The sequence below is a fragment of the Belonocnema kinseyi genome, chromosome 2 (genome assembly GCF_010883055.1).
Source record: "Belonocnema kinseyi isolate 2016_QV_RU_SX_M_011 chromosome 2, B_treatae_v1, whole genome shotgun sequence".
Lineage (NCBI taxonomy): Eukaryota > Metazoa > Arthropoda > Insecta > Hymenoptera > Cynipidae > Belonocnema > Belonocnema kinseyi.
This window is the reverse complement of record NC_046658.1, coordinates 61,484,963-61,508,450: the sequence shown is the minus strand read 5'-3', so window position 1 is coordinate 61,508,450 and position 23,488 is coordinate 61,484,963. Positions and strand designations below refer to the sequence as shown.

The window sequence follows — 23,488 nt, the reverse complement described above, 5'->3', positions numbered from 1 at the left end:
TGTCCGATTCCTCACGAAAAGAACAGGTTTTTATAACGCATCATTTGGCGTATATTTAGAATGTAAATTTTCCAAATTCATGGTCAAGGAGATTTTTTTGATTTCATGATGCCTATGTAATCGGGTTTCAAAATTTAAAGGAAAAAATTCTGTAAAGAAGTCACATTTTTTTCCGGTGCGAGCTCTTTAGCCCCATGTAGTGTGAAGTATTAAACAGGGTGTCTAAAAAGTCCCGGGACGGTTGGATATTTCCTCAGGTAAAATATTTTTCAAAAAAGTGAAGGTCATTCCTAAAATAAATTTTAACGAAGAATTCAATTGCAACCTTCATTTTGACCTTGAAGTTGACCTTCATGGCTTTTTCAAGGTCAACTTTGTTTTTTTAAATGGAAACCCCCTTTTTATATCTACAATCGATAGAGCGTAAAATTCTGCGTTTAGGTACGTACCCAAGTCGTCGGTAAATTATAACGTTCAAGGTGAGTTAGAGGTTATTTGAAATTAACAAAGTTTTCCAAGAGGTCAGTGCAATTCCTGAAGTAAATTTCAACGAAAAATTCATTGATGAGCTCTTTATTCATCTTTGTGATGATCTTCAAGGTTTTTTCAAGGTTTTTTCCAAGCAGTTTACGTTTACGTTTAGCATTATCCAGGAACAACGACGTGGACGTAGTAAATTCTATTCCCTTTGGGGTGCTTGATTAGCGTGCGCCCCTTTGCCTCTCAGGTTTTAGGGTACTTGATCAGCGTGAGTCTCTTTGCTTCTCACGCTTCAGTGAAGATGTCCCTATCAATCAAAGTAGCCTGTTGCAGAATCCGATTCTGCAATTCGTCTAAGCTTTGCTGTTGTGTTGAGTATACTTTGCTCTTTAAAAAACCCAAAAGAAAATAGTCGAGAGGCGTCAGATCAGGAAATCGATCAGGCCAATCAATTTCACCCCTTCTTCCAATCCACCTTTGAGGGAACTGAGTATCCAAATATGCTCGAACCTCCCTACCGTAATGAGCCGCTGCTCTGCCCTGCTGGAACTAAATATTTTGAAATTTATCGCCTGTAATCTCCCTTATTCTTGGTACAATTTGGTTTCTGAGAAGCTCTTCATATGCACGGGCATTGAGATTACCATTTATGAAGAAAGGGCCTATCGATGTATCATTCAAGATATCGGCCCAAACATTAATCTTTTGTGGATATTGTGTGTGACTCTTCAACATCCAAACAGGATTTGTGTCGGATCGTCTTCAATGAGCTCTTGTACCAGATGAACTTTATAAGGATGGAAATTAATGCTTTTTAAAATATTTCGCACTGTCTTAGGAACAACGTCACGCTCATCACTAGCTCGACGTAAACTAAGGTGTGGATTTTCAACAAATGCTTGGTCTATGTCCATCTGCATCTTCTCAGATCCTGCAAATTTTGGCTGACCAGTTCTCTGAAGATCCTTGATAGATTTATGATTCATAAAGCGCCATACAGTTCTTTCAATTGTTGATTTTGAGACAGGATTTAACCCTTCTCTATTACGAAAAGTGCGATTAAAAAGCAAACGAACTTAATCATAAGATCGAACTCGATCTCACCAACCACGCACATTAATACAGATACCCTCTTTCGTTCCGAAAGTTTAGCTTGCGTCATAATAATCTTTTAGCGAAAGATAGTAAGTATAAACTCGTAATATGTAAATTGAGTTTCAATTCGTAATATTGGTATGGAAAAACGGTATAGGACTTATGGTATCGCCTCAGGTATTGACTTAGATATCGAAAAATGGCACAGCACTGTAGAAACAAAACACTCACCAGAACGCTTGGAACTTTTAATGAAAAATTTCCTTATGATTTCACAATATTCAAAACGCTGTAGCCAAGATCAATACAGAGCTCACCAAGGAATTCCTCGTTGAAACTTACTTCAGGAATAACACTGACCTCTTGGAAAACTTTGTTAATTTCAAATAACCTCTAACTGACCTTGAACGTTACAATCGACCTATGACTTGGGTACGTATTTGAACGTAGAATTTTCCGCTCCATCGATTGCAGATTTAAAAAAGGGAGTTTCCATTTAAAAAAACAAAGTTGACCTTCAAAAAGCCATGAAGGTCAAATTCAAGGTCAAAATGAAGGTCACCATTGAATTACTCGTTGAAATTTACTTGAGGAATGACCTTCACTTTTTTGAAAAATATTTTACCCGAGGGAATATCCAACCGTCCCGGGACTTTTTAGACACCCTGTATATCATTTTCAATTATTTAATACAATTTTTAGATACAACAAATAGAAATTCTATGTTATATTTCACACTATGTTTAAATTGTATTCCTCAATCTTTTTATTTTTTTTTTTACTAAAGAACTTTTTCGACCTTTATTTCTTTTTTTTCGCTGAAATACAGACTGAAATAATAGAAATCTATCATAAAAGCTAACTTGTTCACTTTTTTTATTTTTTATTAAAAATTCTACTATTATATTCCTGGTAGAAAATTCATCGCTTTGGGTCAAATATTATACTATCCGTTTGGCGATTTAACTATTTTCCTTAACACTATTTTCTTATAGGTAAAAATTTAAATACTTTATTTTTAGCTAAAAACTGCTTGTTTTTAATAATTGATGTTATTTTGTCGACCATGGCAATTATATAATTAATTCCTCATGTGAGATATTGCTGATTAATGTTAGCAAAATTTTATGGAAAAATGTGAAAAATCCACTTCGGTTCGGATTTGAAGCGTGAACGCTTACAAAGATGCAGATCAACGTCATCCTGTGGATTTAGGAGCAACAAGAAATTATTTTGTAAAGCCTGATGGCGTAATTGGTTAACACTCCTGTATTATGTTAAAAATTCATCTTTTTAGTGAAAAATTATCCTTTTTGATTGTAAATTTAACTTGTTGAGTTAAAGTTAAATAACTTATTTAAAAAACAATTTTGAAAGTTGACCTGTTTTGTAAATAATTGAGTTTCTAGATTTTAAAAACACATCAATTTGGTTGACATATTTTTCTCTGTCAACTGAAAAATTTGTTTTGATTGGAAATTCAACTTCTTTGCTGAAAATTGTCATTTTGGAAGTAATTTCATCATTTTAGATGCAAAATGCAACTGTAAGGTTAAACGTGAACTTTATTTGGTTGAGTAATGAACTAGGGTGCTGGACAATTTTCTTGTTGGTTTGCATTCAACTGTCTTATTATTCGAAATTAAAATCCTTCCTTATTGATTTTCTTTAGTTGAATATTCATGATTTTAGTAAAAAATTTAACCGTTTTATTTGAAATTCATCTCCATATTTTGAAAACTCATCTTTATAGTTCGAAAATTCTAATATTTCCTTGAAAATGTAACTACTTTGTAGAAAATTCGTCCCTTTTGTTTTAATGTTCAACTATTTGGTCGTACATGGAATCGTTTAGTTGATCATTAATCTTTTTTTTCTTATAAATTCATCATTTTGTTAAAAAGTTATATTTTTGATCGAAAATTCAACTGCTTTGTTAATAATTATTCTCGTCTAATCGAAGATTCATATCCCTTATTTGAAAACTCAACTTCGTTCTACAAAATTTGTCTTTTGAGCTTGAAGATTCAATTATTTAATTGATAATGCAAAAGCTGATGGTTGAAATTGATGTTTTTGGATGTTGGACAATTTAGTTTATCATTTATCTTTGCAGGATAAAAAATGCAACAATTTATTTAGAAATACAACTATAGTGGAATTTTCATAATTCGAAGAAGAACAGGGAGTAGAAAAATTCGAATCATGGAAATTTCGAATCATAAAAAAATTCAGTTTTTGGGCGATAAAGTTATAAAAAAATAAGAAATATTAAAAAATAATAATAAAATTCCTAGCTCCTACTTCCTACTATCTCCTACTACTTTTGAAAGCTTACTAGACTAAACAGACAACGTTGATTGGATTGAATCATTTTAGAGACAGGATATAATTAAAAGTTCTTCTACTTCGAATTATGGAGACTGTAAACTCTCTCGGGACGTCAAATTTGATTTGAAATATAAAAATTCGAATTATCGTGTATTTTGACATTAAAAGACAGGGGGCAAAATAAAGCTTCAAATTATCGAAAATTCAAATCATTGGGTGTTTGAATTATGTAAGTTTCACTGTATTCTGTTTTACAATTTCAGATCTTTTTCTATACAGATTTGTTATTTGGTAATGGGCGCAACTTTGTACTCCAAAATTAATTCTATTGTTCGTTGAAAATTCAAATACTTTGATAAAAAATCATCTCTCTTGATTGAAAACTCATCTTTTTGGTTTTGAGAGGCAACTGTTTTCTAAAAAAAATCGAGCTTTCAGATAGAAAACTGTTGGTAAGGAAATTAATCCTGTTTTGTTTGAAATACAACCATTTTGTTAAAAGTTTAATATATTTTGAGTTAAAATCTTAAAACGGGGAAAATTAAAGTGTAAGATTTACTCTGCCACTCATTTGTGTAGTCACGTCACCATGTGAATTTCAAGCTTCGTTTGATACTCTGTGACGAAGCTGGGGGTAGGTTGAAAAAGTTTTCAAAATAGCGTGACGTAGTTCTTGAAGGACCCCTAAGAACGATGATATAATGCGCTTCTTATGTTTACTCTTAGCCTGGAGTTTCACTTTCGCATGACTTGCTTGGAAACAACAATCTTTTTTACGATTTTGTTCAGCTTTATGTGCTTACACTGACGCTAAAATAGACATAAATCTGTAGTTACGGCCTAAAAAAATTTTATGTAGCAGAAATGCAACAACATCTAACGAGGAAGTCTGAATCTGAGAGCTTGAAAAATCATAAAACCATGATTCAAAAATTATGTGACCGTCCGCGAAGAAACGCACCTGATGCGGAAAAATTTGATTATTAGTTTTTTAAAGCTATCGATAGTTTTTTATATGTTCTTTTATATTACAAAAATTATTATTCTTATATTTGACAAATTTTAATTGTTTTTCAACTGCAGAGTCAGGGCCTATTATGGAGTTCGTGTGTTGGCCAGCCCCTTCATCCGTTCCTCCTTTCAAAGGAAGCTGCTGTATATTAGGTCCCTTTCTTCGCAAACGGTCAAATATCATAGTTTTGTAATTTTGAGTGAAGTTTATAACTGATATTTATATAGTATAATCTCGAAGAGGCGTCAAAAAGTTTATACATTTTTTAAATTAATAATACGTGTTTATGTCACGGTGAAAATTTTATTTGATAAAAGTAAAGAAATTGTCTATTTTATAATGTAAAGCTCTGCTTAGTAAGAAATAAGAGCACTAAAGCCCTTGTTCTAATAAAATTAACGAGTACAACAGTGGAAAAATGTGGATATTTTGCATAAAAAAGATTATATTACAACAGAGGACGCACCTTGAAATTCCGGCTGAATATACGAATTTGACTTTCTTATTTTCAAAAAGCATTTAAAACACATTCGACATATTCGGTTTCTGAAAACTTTGATGTTCTGTAGAGTATTATAAAGAACGCATTTTCCGTTATATTTTTATTCTTACTTATTAGTTACGTTCCCAACCAACGAGCAGAAGCTTAAATATTTTTTATGTATGAGATTGTTTATATTTCTGCTAAGATTGACTGCGAAAACCTGAAAAACTACTTACTGTATAGTTTTATGCTAGATTTATTTATACAGAATGGCACTGTAATATATCACTTAAACTGAACCAGTGAAATTGCGACTGGTTGAATTATTATTTTGAATTATCACTGATAAACCGGTGATTTATCCACTTTGACTGGTTGAACCAGTAAGCGAATCAACGAAAATAGCGTTACTAAATATACCAGTGACACCAAATGAAGGATCAACCAGTGATATAGCGTTCGACGCAGCAAATACACGAACCTCCAATCGTTTCGTGCGCACGATTCACCGATCGCGATTTTGCATTTATCGAATAAAAAACAACTTTTTTATTTACTATTTTTTGTGTGATAAATATTTTTTGTCTGGCTGCAATAAGAATGGGATATAATATCTTCGGCTTGAAAGTCGGAATTCCTTTTCCACATGGGTTGAACTTTGAGCGACGCGACGTTCAAAGATTTGTTCGTGACTATGCGGCCTGAAATTTTTGTATAAATAACCTTATTCTTTATGATTTCATTGGATACTGCCCTTTTATTTTTAAACTTAAAAATACATTTTTTTTAATTTATCTGGAAGTTTTTAGTTTGAAGCGTATTACGACTGAAAAACAAAAAATTGAAACAATGTGTTAATGATGCACATTTTACGTTATAATACAGACTTAATGGCATTGCACTGAAAAATGTTTGAAGAAGAATCTAAAATTATACGGATTAGTCATTCGGGAAAGAAACATAATGCACATGAGATGTGACAGTGTTTCCTGTTATTTAAAATTTTTTTACCGACTGCAGATATCTTTTTTTATATCGCCAAATATCAGATATTTTGGAGACTCGGTTTAAAAGGATTTCAAGTTTTACTTGAGCAGCCGAACCCCCAATATTATTTTGTATAGCATTAAACTTTCTCGCTTGCTCATTTCTTCAGTGATCCAGCTTTAATTAAAACTTTAGAGAAATGGAAGTTAAATTAGGATTTAAGGTAAAGGGTAAAATAAGAGGAAACTTGATAATAGATTTTATGCTTTCACGATGATTCATTTTGATAAAAAGAGATATTTCGGGTTTCACTCGTGTAAAAAACTACGGATTGTTTGCCGACGTTTCGTGAACATTGCAGTTCACATCTTCAGGGCTGACCTGAAACTGAGGTATCAGGTCATGATGTTCTTAGGTATACATTCTACAATGCTTGTGATTGTCCAAAGCGCCCCACCGTGGGGACTGGTCGAACTTGATTGACTAATCAAGTCTTTTTTTTTAAATCCGGGAAAACGGAAAGCCAAATCGGATTGGTATTATATCCATTGTCCCTATTGATGTTATTAGGGTGTTTTAAGATTTCGATTGCTCTCTATGTTTTCTTGGAAATTGGTTGTGTGTTTTTGCAATGACTGTTGTTTCATCAAATAAAATCTTATGTCCTGTTTCGATATGATGTTCAGCTAGTGCTGATTGCTTCAAATGTTTTAGCCTGACTTTACTTTCATGTTCCTTCATATGTTGGCTCACGAATCTCCCGGTTTCTCCAATATAGACTTTGCCACAAGAACAAGGTATTTTATATACTCCTGGATCACAGGAGGGTGCCTTTTTATCTTTAGGCTTATGTAGTAGTTGTCCTATTTTCGCAGGTGGTTTAAATATGGTTTGGATGTTGTGTTTATTGAGAATTCTTCCTATTTGTTCTGTGACACCTTGGAAAGGGTAGGGTGGTGGTCATTTTTCTCTCTCCTTCTTTCGTAGGTTGTGTTGACTTGCTTTTTTGAGTGTGTTTTCTGATTGCTTTATCAATTTGTTTGTTTGTGTGATCGCTCTGTATTAGGATTTGTTTAACGTTTTGTAATTCCTGTTGTAAGTTATCTTTGTCTGTTATGGAGACAGCTCTGTACGAGGTGTGTTCAAAAAGTAAGGTGACTTTTCAATTTTCGCGGGCTACGTAAATTCAAGTTTAAAATTTTTTTGTTGTTATTTTGGTACATTCGTCACGATCATATGTTCACAGTTTTGACTATATACCTCGTGTTGTTTTTCTGGCAGAGGCGTAAAAGGTTAGAAGGGTTTGGTGTGCTCGGCGATTTTCTTCTTTCAAAAAAAATGGAGCAAAGAGTTTGAATTAAATTTTGCATGAAAAATGGAATCCAGTGCTCTAAAACTCTTGAAATGTTGACAGTTGCATACAGTGAGTCTACTCTGAGTAAGAAAAATGTGTATAAGTGGTACAAGCTGTTTCAAGAAGGCCGAGAGGATGTCGAAGACGAACCTCGCCCTGGACGTCCCAGCACGTCAACAACAGATGAAAACGTTCAAGCAGTGGAAGAAATGGTGTTGAAAAATCGCCGAATTACCATCACAGAAGTTGCTGAAGATGTTGGCATATCGGTTGGCTCATGCCATACTATCTTTTCGGACTTTTTGGGCATGAAACGTGTGTCAGCGAAATTTGTTCCAAAACTGCTTAATTTTTATCAAAAGATCCATCGCATGACCATCGCTCAGGAGATGTTGAATGAAGTCAATAATGATCCTGATTTTCTCAAAAGGGTTATAACTGGGGATAAATCGTGGGTATATGGTTATGACGTCGAAACTAAAGCCCAATCGTCTCAGTGGAAGCATCCTGAGTCTCGAAGACCGAAAAAATCACGTCAAGTTCGGTCAAATGTGAAGATTTTGCTCACTGTCTTCTTTGATTACCGTGACGTAGTGCATCACGAATTCTTTCCACCAGGTCGTACGGTCAGTAAGGAGTATTACCTTTAATTTATGCGCTGTTTGCGAGAGTCGATACGCAAAAAACTTCCGGAACTTTGGAAAAACAATTTGTGGCTTTTGCATCACGATAATGCACCTGCTCATTCATCGTTGCTTGTGGAAGATTTTCTGACCAAAAGCAGTACCACAGTCATGCCTCAGCCTCCATATTCACCGGATTTGGCCCCCAGTAATTTTTTTCTTTTTCCAAAACTGAAGGGACCCATGAAAGGACATCGATTTTCAACGATTGAGGAGATAAAAACTGCATCGCTGAAAGAACTCAAGGCTATACCACAAAATGATTATCAGAAGTGCTTCGATGATTGGAAAAAGCGTTAGCACAAGTGTATTATATCTGAGGGCGATTACTTTGAAGGGGACAACATAAATATTGAGGAGTAAATGAATATTTTTTGAGAAAACCATAGTCACCTTATTTTTTGAACACACCTCGTACACAAGGGAGTTGATGACCGATTATTTTTGAGATGGGTGATGGTGGGAGGAGGCATGTAAGTATCTGTATGCGTGGGTTTTCTGTAAACTTCATGTCCTAATGTGTTATCAGATTTTTTGTAAACTAATACATCCAAGAAAGGCAATTTTCCGTTTTGTTCTATTTCCATGGTGAACTGAATATTAGGGTGTAATTGATTGATAAAATCGAAAAACTTATTTAGTTCATCTCGTCCATGTTGCCAGATAACATGTGTTATCAACGTAACGGAACCGGAATTCTGGTTTAGGTTTGGCTTTGTTAAAGATTTTAGTTTCTAGATGTTCCATAAAGACATTGGCTATTACAGGTGAGATTGAGGATCCCATTGCTGCCCCTGAGGTTTGTTCGTAGAATTTGTTCGTAGAAACACGTAGAAAAACGAGTGAAACCCGAAATATCTCTTTTCATCGAGAGGAAGCTTCACTGCCAGTTGATAACCTGCGGCATTGTAAGTTACAGGTCTTCTAATTTAGGCAAACCGGTCGGTTATGGTTTCACTGCCAGCATATCCGGAACGATGGTACGTTGACGATGATCATTAATCATAAGCCCATTCACTCGAACCTGGTAATCGAGTAATAACACGTTACCATTAACCAACACGCACTCTTTCACGAGCACTTTGCTACGTTCCGATGGCAAAAAAAGCACGAAGTTAGAAGACGTGAATCTTTTTTGTGTCGCCACCACGTCATTGTCTCCAGAGTAATTAAATCGTCGTATATACACACCTTAGGGACTTTAAGTGTGCAATGTTTATTCACGGAGCTCCTTATCTAACAAGTTGTTTAAACCTAAAGATGAAAGGCGACTATTCCCGCTAGTAAAATCTTTCAAATATGGGAAAGTTGCTAAACATGTATTTCATCTATGCAAAATATAGTAATAAATAAGTTTATTTTTATTCTCAAGATCTGAATTAAGGGAAGGATATGATTTTTAAAAAGAATTTATGCAAAAGAATTTGTCCCGAATATAATAATAATTAATTTTATTAAATCTGTTTTTACGATATAATTAAATTAAATTAATTTTTTTTTTAATATTTTGAACTATTTTCAAGGAGAAGTTATTTCACAATTAAAAAGAAATCAATAAGTATCTTATAAAAACTGGATAAATTAGGAATTTTGGGTTTAATTACATTTTGTGTATGGCAGGAAATCACTTTTAGTCGCTGAGGTCATTACAAGATTTCTGAACTTGACTCTTCTTTATTGTTCATTACTTTTAGATCATTGTTCAATGTTTCAAATATATAAAGCAAAAAGAATTAAATCATTCCTAAAGTTAGTAAAATTCAATTTTTTCCGCATGTCTTAAATTATTTTTTAAGAAATGTTATTTCGCATTAAAAACTGTGTAAAAAATATACATTTTTTTAAATTGGATGAATTATAAACCCAAAGTTTTATAGAGGTTTTTGTGTAGCAGAAAATTGTTTTCTTTCATCATGCGTCCTATGTAGAAATCCAATTAGGGATCCGGCTAAACAGTCACAGTAAACTATTCGGATTCGGGCTTGAATACTGGCCGGGATCCGGTCGGGTAATCCGGACACAAAACGGTTAAAAAAAGTTGCTTTAGGCAACAAGTTGGTAACTTGTTTTGTCTTTTAAGACTCCTCGTAAATAATACGGTAAACTTTAAAGGTCAAATCAAGTTAACCAATTCTGTCGATGAAATTGGAGTAGAATTTCAACCACTGATAATAAAATCTCGTAGCAATTGTGTCATGCTGCAAACCACGTAGTGATTTTAGGTAAGGAAGGAAGAAAGAATAAAATGTATTCACAACAGTATAGTTTAATTGAAAACAATAATTATTCGCAAACTAAGTGGGGTTTTCAAACTGATTACTCAAACAAGTTCAATTCAATTACCGATCTTCATTTTATTTGCAAACATGAAGGAAATAACGCAACGTGAGTAAAATATGCATCCTCGTTCTAATTATCCCAGTAGGCCCGGCCAGTAACCGACCGGCTCCCGATTTTGTGATTTGAGACAAATGTAGCCCGAACGGCTCCCGACCGGTTTCTGTCCATGAAACCCAGACAGGGGTAGCCCGGCCGGGAACCGACCGACACGTTGTTGTAGTAGGGCCAACAGGGGAAATTTCTGCATGGTTTCTTGAGTCATTTTTATTTGAAACCACCATGCTATGAGCCTATTACGCCCCCAGAAACGTGAATAGGCTTTTACCATACCATGCAGCTAGCGGCAGTTAATTAGTTCCAAACTCCAGCGCACAGTCAGGATAATTAGTTCCACAAATGGCTACTGAGTAACGCACAATGTATTCAATTAATTCACTGTAAACATAAGAATGTTTGTTTAGTGAACATCAACATTATTAAAAAGTCGAATTTATAAGACGTTCTCGTACTATATCGCACTAATCAGCAGAAAATTGAAATTTTCTAACAAAAATTCAGTTCAACAACTTTTAGTTTCAAGACGGTTTAGGATCTATGCGCGACTTGATACGACGCTGCCTAAGAGTATCTGGTCAAGAATTTTGTTACCAATATCCAAGTGGTTCGATAGATCAGTGGGTAATCCGCGTGGTAGAATACATGGGTTTAGGTATTTGAGGCAGGGTTGAAATCTTGACAGAGAGAAAGCTTTCAAAGAGTTTAAGCGTGCGATGATATGATCGTGTTTTGAGTTTTCATTGACTGTCTGTCACTCAGTTTTCAGAACTCTGTTCCTGATATTTTCGATTCCTTTTTTTGATTGCTGTTTGAATATTACATGCTCTTCGAATAATGATCAATAATCTTTATGAATACGGAAGATTAGGAATTTTAATTGACTTTTTCTCATATCTAAGACGATAATACAAAGTCCAAAGATTTTTCTTCAACCATTTTTTTTACAAATTTACCTAGCCATAAAATTAACGGCACGATGGCCAGACAGGTTCTGGTTAAACCCAATTTCCCCAAACCATCCTCGCCTATTATATTCTTCGATCAGGGGATAGTTCACGTGAACTTTCAACCACATAATTTTCACGTGTATCTGCGCTAAAGCTGCACAAGTCGATTGGTCAGTTAGGTCAAATTCAGATGAAAATCATGCGGTTAAAAGTTACACGATCGATCTACTGAATCGAAAATGGCGCTATAAGCCGTACAACATATAAACCTTCTACACACCGTAATTCCATATCGCTTCACGGATCCCTAATTCTCGATAGCGACGATACACTATTCTCGATAATATTAATTATGCATTCTGGATAGTATCAAGTAATTATGTTCTAATCATTAATTGCCATCAACTGACGGGCGATCTCGTCATGAAATATGGAAGCATTGGTTAATAAATCTGCGTAAACTGGCCCCACTTCCAAATCCCGTGTCCTTAGTAAGTGCATGCACCATGGATTTCCGATGATTATTAATTAATACACAGTGTTTAGTCGAACTTTAATAGTGCTTCGATCCCATCTGTACGTACGGTAATCTAGACAATCAATTAGAGATAGGTGTTGGTTTGCATATTGATATTGTACTGAGCCGAATATAGCCAGGTTAGTTCTATTGTATATTAAAGCTGAATCGATAAACGATTAATAAAGTTATCAAATTATTGACATTTTATATTTAATTCGTAATCCTTTTTACTGAACTTCATGTTGAAAATAATTCATAAAATGTGTTTTTTCTCATCCATCGCTTACTACAGATAATTTTTCAATCAAATTAATTGCAAGTTTTGTAAATACAATTATTCTTATTTAATGTGAAATATAATATTTAAAAAACAGAAAATAGTCAATTCTTGATTAAAGGAACGTATTATTCAATATTTACAGTTTTATCCTAAAGAAATTTGATGTCAAATTATATGCATCTTAAAATGTAATATGAATAATAATTAACAGTATTATGATAAATACTCATACTTCTTTGCCTTAAATAAACCTCGTCGTAAAGCTTCCGTCAGATGAGAAACTCCTACACGAATGTTTTAACATTGACGCATATTTTCATATTGAAATTCGTTTTTCGATGGCTATTTCCTCAGTTCGGAGAAAATAAGCACTAAATATATTTTAGTAGCTGTACGTTTACTTCCTCAAGTTTATGCAACTGGCAACGTGCCTAAACAGAATAATCCAATTTTTTTAAATAGTCCCCTGTATCCAGAATCATAGGAATTAAACCAAGAAAGCTATGTAATTTGTTAAAGTATCTAGTATCGGAAGAAGTAACATTTTCTTCAAGAAAAAAACAGTGCAATCAGAGTGAAGCTCACAGACTTTGCCATATGATATCTTATGGCTCACCATCCGTAGACCTTTCTCCTTTTCTATTGTTCAGTGCCTCCAAATAACATAGGACTGAAAAGTTCTTTGTATTTTCATTATTTACTCCGATACTTTACTGCAGAGCCGAAAAGAAGCAGGTAGATTATAAACTCAATGATTTGTATGGTCAATTTCTTGGAGGACTGTATATGCAAAGGAACACATTTTGTGAAATCTTTGATTATAATGATGAAACTAAATTGACAAATGTTCTAGCAGACTTGATATTAGATTTAAGAGAAACCTGCTGCTTGATTCACACCGTTGATATATAATCTCATAATGTAATTTTTGCTGGGTGGCTTTATTATTCACTTTTTGAATATATTTATTCTCAGCCCTTCGTTTTGTTCAAATTTCTGAAAAAAAATTTGTATTTGAGTGAAATCCGTTAATACTTATGGGTCGAGCAAACGCCATGAAGTTTCCCATTGATTTAACAATTTAAATGCGATGATATGTTACAAATAATTCCTTATTGAAGTGTACTGTTTATAATATGTCGGAAAATAAGAATAAATTATAAATTTTGAGTTTAAATGACCTTAAACCACTCTTATGGGTTCCCAAAGAAGACCCCCTGATTGGAAAATTTTAAGTTTTTTTAATATTGCAGTTTTTTAATGTTTTTGATTTTTTCATAATTCATCATTGATCGGGCATTTCAGAATATATAGTCATCTGCTAAATAATTTCTAATTGTTTCAACAGTTTTGATTTGTTTAAGAATTTCTTAAAAAAGAACTTTGTTTCAATTATAACAACTACATAATTATTTTAAATAACTTTTTAAATACATTTATATTATGTTACATTTAAGCAAACTGAAATTGTTTAAAAAATTAAAATTGGGTTTAACCTGTACAAGTATTCTTATAAAACAAAGTAGTGCGTGAAAATATTCAAGTTTGTCGAAAATTTGGTAAGATAAAATATTTCTTCTGCTTTTTCTGGGTAGACTCTATCCGTGAAGAAGCACCAATTATTTCAATAATTATAAAACGTTTTAAACAAATTACTTTGTTGTTGTCATTACACAAGGAACGCATAACGTCTGCAAAAAAGGTTCAAATCGCGACTCACCTGAAAAAAGAAATGTTTAACCAAATTAAAGTTGTCTAAAAGATTATAAATTAGTTAAAAGATGTCGGTCTACTTTTATATCACCGATTAATGATTATTAATAAAAAAAAATTTAAAGAACGTCATTCATCAAATTTTTCTCTATACTGGGGCTTTCTTTCGTTTTACAGAAGAGGCGTTTAAAGTTATTCACCTCTAATACCCCGGAATGTTTGTAGAACGTCCACTATATCTAAATCTGTAAAATGTAGAATGTTTCAATAACGCGTTCCAAATGGGAATTACCCTTATTCTTATTCTTAACAATAAATATCGCATAAAGCGTAAAAGATGCATAGTTCAACATCACTGTCAGTTTATAATATGGATACCATATTCAGCTCAACGTACCCAAGTGGCGGACATTTTACACGTTCCATGCTATTCGGGATCCCTAAAATTTACAATGTACTAAAATACGGAATTTGCTGATTTTTTTAGCATTCGAATAAAACTGTGGGGAGGGGGTGAGAGCAGAAAAATTCTAAAACTGACACCAAGTGTAAATGAGAACCACTCTAATGTATTTCATATAGTTCTGTCCAATAAACAAAAGAAATAGAAAAATTTGCTCGCCTCGCCGGCACATTCTTATCGCGCGAGGTGCGCGCGACTCGCTAGTGTGAGCGTGCCTAGAGCGCACGAATGTTGGTTCTCGCGCTTCGGGCTCAATAATGTGTTAACCTTGCGCTACGTGCTCAGTATTTTTGTACAGACTTTTTAAAACTAAAGATCAAAGCATCGACAACAGAAATTTGGTGATTGTGAACTCTCTTTTGCTAAACCTCCTTTGGCTTTAACGAACACATTCTCATCACGTATCTCGTGCTTTGCACTCGAGTTCATCCCTGAAATTGTATATTATTTCCATAAATGAGCCCCTAAAAAGCAGAACATCCTGAGCGCGCGAGACGAGTTTGCCTAGTGGGTAAGGGAGGGGATAACGCGTTGCTACGGGCCGCATTAATTCGACAAAAAAATTTTAAATCGCGATTACTCTGGTATTAATGGTCGTATCGAGATGATTTTTGGATAGAAATTGTCGTCATTCTTTGCCGCTTCTGATGAATATAGAATCATAGCTAATTCCGTATAAACCAAAAAAATTCCACATTAAAAAGTTAATAACATTCGACGAGGTGATTGAGGTTTCAGGGCCTGAAATTTGGGGATTATCTCCTGAAAAAATCAAAGACCTGAAGGCACTGTTGAAGTTTTTGAACGAGAAAGGCAAACAATATTTCGAAAATTATTTGAGTGAAATGACTATTAGGCACAAGAAAAAAGAGACTTCCAAGACTTCGGATTCTGTAAAATAAGTATGGTTGCGAACGATGTAATTGACAGATGTAAAGTGATGTATTTCAAAAATGTGCTTTCAGAAGTTTTTTCTTAACAGTATTCAATTTAATTTTTTCAAATGTATTGCTGTGTTGCATATAAAACATGTTCCTATATTGATACTTCTTCGCAGTTAATTGTTAAGATGTGTAAAAAAGCTGTGAACAAATAATAAATGAAAAGTAAAAGAAAGTATACGTTTTACATGAAATTCTGTCGCGACACGTTGTGCGTATTTGACGGAACTGCAAAATCGGCACGACCTTGGTCGAGCATTCACATATTTATGCTCGTCATTTCTACAAATCAAATCAGATCGAGCTGAATTTTGGATATAGTATAGATTAATGTACATGAACTTCATAAGTATTGGTCGTTTTGGACAATTCGAAAATTTATAGCTACGTTTTTGAGCTCGAAGTTGTGAAAATTTCGTGCTTAGTTTGGGAATTGAATTTGTACGGAATTAGCTATGATTCTATATTCATCAGAAGTGGCAAAGTCTGACGAAAATTTCTATCTGGAAATCATCTCGATACGACAGTTAATACAGGAGTAATCGCAATTTAAAATTTTTTTGTCGAATTAATGCGACCCTTTGCAACGCGTTATCCCCTCCCTTACCTATTAGGCAAACTCGCCTCGCGCGCTCAGGATGTTCTGCTTACCAGGGGCTCAAATGTGTATTATTGTAATTCATAACTTGCATTTGTATTATAACTGACGCAGTTTCATTGTGTCACTTAAAAAAATGCGCATTTTTAAAGAAAATTTTGTTATTAAAAATGTTATGACAACTTTTATGGTTTTTCCATAAACTGAATTTGATCAATTCCAATGTTATTTTTATGATTTACAATTTACGCATACGGTCTACTGAGCATCCTTACTGTTTTTGAACTTTTAAATTATGTCCCTAACCTCAGTGACCCAGATTTTGCCAATTTACTTTCTACCGCATCGTGTTCTACATCGCAGTTATGGTGCCCTATTGCTTCATCTCCCAATAATTAAATAAAAGAGACTCGCAACGCTTCTAGGGTGGAAAGTCTAGTTACAGCAACAGTACCACGGAACTTCGATTAATGAGAGCGAGGGGGGGGGGGGATTTGTTTCGACCGAGAGTCATAGCTGGTGGATGTTTTATTCTGAGAAGGTCACAAACCTTCAGCAACGTTGTGTTAGATTGGACTTTATATAGTCTCATTTTCATTTTCGGCCCTTCTTTCAGGTGCATTTATAAATTTGAGAATCTTTGAAATACTGTGAAGTTATTGATTGAAAAAATGTATTTTTTGATTTTCCAGTATTTTTTATGCTGTCAAAATTTGATTTTTACATTTTTCAATAGCTTTCAAATAATTGTTATGACAATCTTTTAGGGTATTCAAAAATAAAATTTTTTCTTCGGTTGACTTTTTTCATATCGTGCGTTATTTTGCTTAAAATGATTATTTTCGTGTGTTATTGGAATTTTGTAAATGCTATAACTCTGATAATTTTTGGGCTTATGAAAAAAGTCAATAAAATCAAATGGTAGATTTTTTGGAATGATACGAATATTCGTACAGAAAATTTTTGAATCTTTAAAGAAAGTTGTCCTAAAAATAATCCAAATGCGCTCACTTTTTGAATTTTTGTCCAAAGTGGCTGGCTAACGAATTCGGCGTTTAATGTAGGACACTAAAAGAGTGTACCAAGGGCCAATCTAATAGATGAATGTTTTCAAAACTTAACATGCCCAGGCAGCGGGCAGCAATTAGCAATTTTGTAGATCTTTTTCAACTGCAAAATTTTTGTCAAAACGTCTTTTTACTGTATTTTGCATAGTTTGGTCAAAAAATGTAATTTTTGGATTTTCCATTATTTTTATGTAAAAATTTAAGTTTTAGACTTTTTAAGGCAATTCAAAAAGTTGTTCTTCTAATATTGTAGGGAACTCAAAAAGCAAAATTTTACTTCTCTTAACTTTTTTAGGTCGTGCGTTGTTTGGTTTAAAATGATAATTTTTATCGCTTTTTTGGAAGTGTGTAAATTTTACAACTCTGGTAATTTTTGGGGTTACGAAAAAAGTCACTAGGATCAATTGTTTGCATTTTTCCATACTATAAACGTCCATAAAGAAAAATTTTTAATTAAAAAAAAATGGTCTCGATAATATTAAAATTTTTCACACTTTTTGAATTTGTATCCAAAATATTTGATTAACGTACTTGACCTTTAATTTAGGACACTAAAAGAGTGTAAGAAAGGCCAATCTGATAAATTAATTTGTTCAAAAGTTATTGTGGGAACATACATACAGATAGACATACAGACAGACATACAGACACATTCGTAAAAACCTGTTTTACGGATTCAAGCCGTCTCAAATAGTGGCCATTTGACAAAAACTGGGGGGAGGGGGTCAAATTTGACACAAATCTAATACATTATCTGATGAGAATGTAAAAAACGAATTCAAAATGTTTCAGTGAATATTTGATAACGCGAAAGATGTTTAAACATAATATAATATTCTATTCCTATGCATTATCATAAGCGACTGGTACTTGCAGTTGTTAGAAGTGCTTTTGCGTGTGGGGATGCACTAGACAGCAACAACAGCTGCTATTCGTATTATATTGCAGCCTCTGATAACCCTGTCTGCAGATAGCACTCTGGTGACAAGAGATTTGCAAATGATTATATCAGCAGACCATTTCCTATACTTCTACACTCTTTGTTACATCACACAGTTCGTAAGCAATGCAATTAAGCGCTTTAGTTCAGCGCATGCGCACAAGCTATGTCTATACTTGCAGTATTGCATTATACATTGAGGTTAGCAAATCGCCGTACCATTTGTTCTCGTAGGTCTCATATCTATGCTTTACTATAGACAATGAAAACAGATAGTGAAGTTGCTCTTTTTTCTGTGTGATATATTGAATTTCATTTTCAACGATTATGTGTGAACAGGAGCCAAATACAAAAACGTGGATAGAAGAGAAATTGCTCCCAGAGTTAAAGAACTCTTTGAATAAATCTAATTGTTCAGTGAAGTATGAAATTTCTCAGCCAACGGATTCATTCTTCATGGCCAGAGTCATTTTTCTGAACATAAAATTTATTGACTGCCAAGGAAGAGGTGAAGATGAGGTTAGTTCAATGCCAATATTCAAATCTTAAAACATTATTGTTTAAATTTAAAATAACAATAATTAAAACAAAGTATCTTTCTATATAAGATATTCTGGTTGAAAATGTATATCGTCTTTTTTAAATCACAAAAGTTCTTCCGAAAAATCGAAATGTTAATTAAAAAACACGTGTTTTACATTTATATGAATTTGTCGGTAAAATTTTTTGTATAATTTTAAATTCAAGCAAGAATTTTTAACACTTTAAATATTAAACAGAAATTTATTTGATAACAATATTTTATTATCGTATTTTTAATAAATAATTAATACTGATTAAGAAACAATTTTATTTGGGGAGTTTTATTATTTGGGCATTTTCAAATTCGTCAATATTATAAACTATTCCGGAGTTTTATTAGTTTTGGAATTGTATTTTTCGGGACAGAGAGTTTTACCGAGTCGGGAATTTTATTTTTCGAGATATTTCAGCCGCCCCCATAGAATTACAGAAAATTTGCTCTAATTATAATTTCGGCGCTCGATCTTGTTAACTTTTTCCTACAGTATTAATAAAAAAAATCATATGGAAATTTTTGATATCACAAAGTTAAAGTCAATCACAATTAAAAATTTTTAAATTCGCTCTACATCCAATTTATATTCTTGAATCTTTGCGATTTTTTTCTAATCCATTTTAGTCACGGGTAGGCTTTTCTGACATCTAGGTATGTAAAAAAGGTAAACTTCAGAAAATTTAAAAACTAAATTAAGAACTATTTATACTCTTTTAAGATACCAGTACAATTTACATTACAATAATTTAAAATTTGAAAATTTTTAGGGCTTCAATTTAAAAACTTGAATTTTAACGTTAAAATTGCTTCATTTTCAGAATATAGCCTTATTGTTTGAATTTTCAGAATTTTCGTTACAAGTTATAGGTTAAGTCAAAAATAACATTCTGGGATTTGAAATTGTTACAACGCGAAAAAGTTTTAATTTAAAATTTAAAAATGCGAAAATACACCATTTTCCATATTCATTTGCAATCCAGCAAGTCACTTTCTTTCGATTTCTTTGAAAGTCGATCCTTTGCTTTCAGTTTTCTTTTTAAAATATACCTTGAATTCAACGTATTTCAAATTAAATGTATGCAGCTGCATTTAGATTGAATTATACAAAGGTTTTCTGTTTTAAATGTAAATTAATTAGAACATTTTATTTGTTTTTCACTATTGTAATTTATAACTTCTAAAATGGAATAATTATAGCTCAAACATGAAAAAGTGTAGACTAATTTGTAGTCTTAAGCATATTGAATAATTTCAAATTTAAAGCTATTTAAATATGTCATCTGAATTTTTGAATTGAAAGTGTTCGATAATTTTAGATTGAAACCTCTCAAATTATTTAGTTATAAATTAAATCGTACAACTTGAAGTTTTATTTATTTTTTGATCATTTGTCACCCCCCCCCCCACAAATTATTTTTTTATATAAGAAAATAACGCCCGATTTTTGTAAAAATGATCAAATATATATTAAAGCTTGACTCAAGGTCATTTTTGTTAAAAAAGCCTGTTCCTGAATAAATTAACTCTTATTGTTTCTGATTTCGTTCTGTCACTCAGGGATTGTGTTTTTTATAGAAAACATTGAAATGTGGTTTTTTCCCGTTTATAAAATTATAATTGAAGGTCACTCGGGGTATTTTTCTATGAAAAATATTGATTTACAAAGAATATTGGTCAAACAATTGAATGGATTTTTTCGCCCGAGATACAAACGTAAATTGTACTATAGTAAAAACAACTGAAAAAATTTAGACGAAAGCCAAATTTGGTAATGCAAATAAATCTTTGTCGACCTATAAATACTAATTTTATTCCCCGAAAGATTATTAAAAAATCTCTTCGAAACACTTTTATTGCAACAATTTAATTAAAGAAAAATATTTGTTATAAAAATAAAAATAGTACAATTTTTACATACAATTCTTAAAATAGAAAATCGGCGTGTCAAAGCACAATCCAATCCGACTCAAGGGGCCTCAAAATGTCGACATTTGATAAAATCCGAAAAAGGTATTTTTCATTAAAAACTAATACCTTCTCATTTTTGATGAGAATGTAAAAATTATCATTTTAATTCTTAAAGAACAGTTAAATAAGCATTAATTTAGAAAAAAATCAAATAAGCTGGAGGTTTCTGAATGTTTCAAAGAAAAGAACAAAATTTGGAGCTTCTCAAGAATTTTGAAATATTGGGATAACAATAAAATTTTCTGGGTAGATTTAAAATGATTTTTTATTTCAAAAAAGTACATAACTTTAGTAGTACATAATTTTTAAATGTTTTGAAATGTTGACTTTTTATTTTAAAAAAAGACATACTTTTAAGAGAAGATATAAAAATATGGGACCACTGAAAAAAAGTCCGAACGGGATGAATGAAAAATCCCAAATAAAGGAAACCTCCGGCACCTGAATAATAATTTTATAAAAATTGTATTAAAAAATACATTAAAAAACACGTGCGCTTTGAATGAAAAAAATGTTCTGCCTAAATTTTCTTCGTACGTACATAATAACATTTTTGCATAAAATTTGCAGAATTCAATTCAACAACGATTTATATCAAAATTTATTTTTATTACTATTATTATTTTTTTATTAATAAAAAATTCGATTTCTCAGAAATTTTTTATATTTTCTTCAAATAGTATGCACATTTTCGAACAAATTTTTTCATCCAGAAATATATATTCGATTATTGTGTTCTCAATAAATAAATAACATTTAATAAACAATTTTTTTAATTGTTTAAATTCCGGAATTTTCTAGTTCGTTTATTTTATAATTCAGCCATTTTCTCTGGTGATTTTTAAAATTCGGTAATATGTTATTGGCTGGAATTTTATTTATTTTATTTTCCTGAATTTTCCAATTCGACTTTTATATTTCGGGACTATTATTATTATTATTACACCATTAAGCCATTTCCCTTTCGGGGTAGGCGTGACTCACTCGGTAGGGGAAAGGAGTAGTGTGTGGAAGGGATAGAGATTTTTCAGATTGATCCAGAATTCTCGTGCTATTTAAGTAAATAACACGTTCGCTCCGCAACACTGCTCCGACCCAGGTTGCTGATCAATCTCTCTAGCAATCACCCCAAGCGAAGAACCTCACGAAGTCGTTATGTAAGGTTCCCTGGAACCTGGAGCCGAGAGAGTCGTCTTGGGTTTGTGTTTTTGTTTTAATGCTGACAAGGTCACCAGCCTTCATCAGCGTTGTGATAAATGGAAGTTAGTATCCGGCCGTCTTCTCAGACCGTTACATACATATGCATATATGCATATATATATATGTACACACACACACACACACATCTTTGATGTATATATATATATATATATCTTTGAATTTAAAAATAAAGAGAGTTAACCCCCCCCCCGGGTTCAAAATCTCAGCGTTATTTTTAGTTTGCAGGTTTAAAATTTCTTTTTTTTATCGTTAAATTATAATGAATTGAATTTCGGGAATTCTTTTATTTAGCTATTTTTCAATTTACGAATTTTACAGTGTCGGGAATTTTATTTTTCGTGATTTTTCAGTCGCTTTTTCCGAAAAATAAAATTCCCACATCACTGTAAAAGTTCCGAAATTATAACATTGTCGAAATATAAAAGACCCGAATTGGAAAATTCTCGACAATTTACAATCTGACCGAATTTGAGGATTGCCGACCGAAGATTTCCGAATTATACAATATCCGGGCTAGACAACTCTCTAATTTGAACAATTAAAAAATAGTTTGTTAACAAAATCTTATTTAATAGAATAAAATATTTTTACCAACGAAAAAACTTTTTTAATGTTTAAAGTTTCTCAAAATTATTGTTTGAATATAAAATAACAATAATTGAACAAATCTATTTTTTGATAAAAAAAGTTATTTGAAAATGTGCATTGTATTTTTGTACATTGCAGAAAACGCTCGCAAAAATAAAATTATTATTTAAAAAAATAAAAGACGCGTTATATCAGCCTACATTGAATCCTGCAAATTTTGTTTCATTTGAAGCTCACGTGTTTTAAATTTCTGTTTGTATCACATATTTATGCAATTATTGTTATTTTTAATTAAAACAATAATTTTAAAAAATTAAACATTAAACAAAATTTATATAATAAAATATTTTAGTCTTGTATTTTTATTAAATAAATAAATATTATTGATCACAAAACTGTTTTCTCAATTTCTGCAATGCGGCAACTTTCTAGTTTGTATATTTTATCATTAGACTGCATTCGGTCTAGAGTTTTATCATTCGGGAATTTTCAAATTCGCTAATATTGTAAACTGTCCAGAATTTCATTATTCTAGAATTTTTTAATTCGGCATATGGTTTGCAATTTCTACGGATTTTTTTAGATAATTCGTCTGGTCAAGTTCTCGTGTGTATTATACAATTTTTTAATTATTATATATTCTAACGTTTTTATAAAAATATAATTATAATTCCAAGCGATAGGAAAATTGTTCTTTCGGTTTTTAACGTTAAGACGACAGTTCCAAGCCAGATTACGTTTCGCATTGTCAAACAATATTATACGAACAGAATTCCACTCGCACATTTATAAAAAATACCATGTTCCAAAAAATATATTTTAAAATAAACTTTAAATTATTA

The 23,488-nt window shown here is 32.4% G+C and overlaps 2 protein-coding genes across 2 annotated transcripts in view; one reads left to right on the top strand and one right to left on the bottom strand.

Annotated features, from left to right (window-relative positions):
• LOC117168023 (nucleolysin TIAR-like) overlaps positions 1–23,488 on the bottom strand; it is a 1,157,331-nt gene that overhangs the window by 925,010 nt on the left and 208,833 nt on the right. The window lies entirely within an intron of this gene.
• The window catches only part of LOC117168024, a 25,392-nt gene continuing 20,415 nt past the window's right edge, over positions 18,512–23,488 (top strand). Inside the window, exon 1 of the mRNA XM_033353343.1 lies at positions 18,512–18,811. Within this exon, the coding sequence (XP_033209234.1) occupies positions 18,620–18,811 (192 nt within the window). The 5' untranslated portion in view covers positions 18,512–18,619. The remainder of the gene's footprint in view (positions 18,812–23,488) is intronic.